Source organism: Poecilia reticulata, unplaced genomic scaffold, assembly GCF_000633615.1.
Source record: "Poecilia reticulata strain Guanapo unplaced genomic scaffold, Guppy_female_1.0+MT scaffold_948, whole genome shotgun sequence".
In the NCBI taxonomy this organism is placed as follows: Eukaryota; Metazoa; Chordata; class Actinopteri; order Cyprinodontiformes; family Poeciliidae; genus Poecilia; species Poecilia reticulata.
In genome coordinates, this window is record NW_007615689.1 from 4174 (window position 1) to 5571 (window position 1398).

A 1398-nucleotide genomic window follows, 5' to 3' on the forward strand; every position below is an offset into this window, starting at 1 on the left:
GTCGCACACGGCGTCAGACTCAGCTGAACCGTCACCAAACGGTTCCACATTTCATTTCAGAAATAAAATCTGCCATCTGAGACTTCTGTATGTTCAAAATGAGGTTTTTATTGTAAACAAACCCGTCTTTCTAGTCAAACAAGTCAAAGTTAATTAACAGAAAACATCTAAAAATATGTTAAAACCTTCAAAATACTTTATTTTCCCCCAAATTCCCATGTTTCTTGCTTTGAGCAGCTCATGATGATCCTGATCAAAGTGAGCGACATTTCCAACGAAGCGCGGCCCATGGAGGTGGCCGAGCCCTGGCTGGACTGTCTGCTGCAGGAGTTCTTCAACCAGGTACCACATAATCCCGCTTCATCCTCTGGATTAAATGTAAGCAGAAACAAAGATCTTCACTTCTCCCTATAAAATACCTTTCAGCTGAATATTATCGCCATCATACTGAGTACAGCTTTGGTTCTCCAGGCTTTCTGAAGCAAATAAGACATAAAATGAATCCTGCTGAATAAAGTTTAGCTAAAACAATCTGAGGACAGGCAGCGGTCCTAGCTTAGCTAGGGAACAATGTGGTTGGCTAAATCCAGCCAAGCTAGCACAAATAGCTGTGTTAAAGTGATACATTTGTCATAAATTGACTATTTAAGTAAATTGAATAGAAAGTAAAAACAATTAATACAACAAAGTTTAAAGAAAAACTTTGGTCAGCTAAACTAAAATCAACCAAACAAAGTTCACAAAGCTAACATGGGATAAACCAGGCTTAGCTAASCTAGAATAAGATAGATTAGCCTAGCTGATTCAGACTAACCTAAATTATCTAGGATAAAATTACACCAGCATATTGAAGCTACATTRAAGTAAACTGAGAAAATCTGAGACAAATTATTGATTTCAGGTGAGTTGGCCTAAACTGAGGTAACACAGAGTAAACTAAAGTTATCCCATTAAGATAAACATAAAACAATCGGCAAGCTAAAGATGGGCTACGCTATGCTAATCAAAGCTACATAATCCATGGCACGTATAGATAGACTGAGCTGAGCTACGGCCACTTTTAGCAGACTAACAAATAAAGTTAGCTAAACTTAGCTCAGGCTGGCTACGCTAGGCAACATGGCTGCTGGGCYGAGATGTAAACTGAACCCAGGAGWTTTTGTCCTCAGAGTGACGTGGAGAAGTTGGAGGGTCTTCCAGTCAGTCCCTTCATGGACAGAGACAAAGTGACCAAACCTTCATCTCAAATCGGCTTCATCAGGTTCGTCCTGCTGCCGCTCTTCATGGAGCTGGCCAACCTCTTCCCCTGCCTGGAGGTGAGCAGACAAATACTGTATGAAGAAATCATCTTCAGCCAAACGCTGGGCGGTCTGTCTGGAGGTCTGTCAGGCGGTCTTG

The 1398-nt window shown here is 41.2% G+C and overlaps 1 protein-coding gene across 1 annotated transcript in view; it reads left to right on the plus strand.

Annotated features, from left to right (window-relative positions):
- LOC103461289 (high affinity cGMP-specific 3',5'-cyclic phosphodiesterase 9A) overlaps positions 1-1392 on the plus strand; it is a gene marked incomplete at its 3' end in the record, with an annotated part of 4233 nt that extends 2841 nt beyond the window's left edge. Inside the window, exons 10-11 of the mRNA XM_017303619.1 lie at positions 181-342; positions 1170-1392. Of these exons, the coding sequence (XP_017159108.1) occupies positions 181-342; positions 1170-1392 (385 nt within the window). The remainder of the gene's footprint in view (positions 1-180; positions 343-1169) is intronic.
- Between the last annotated feature and the right edge of the window lie 6 nt (positions 1393-1398).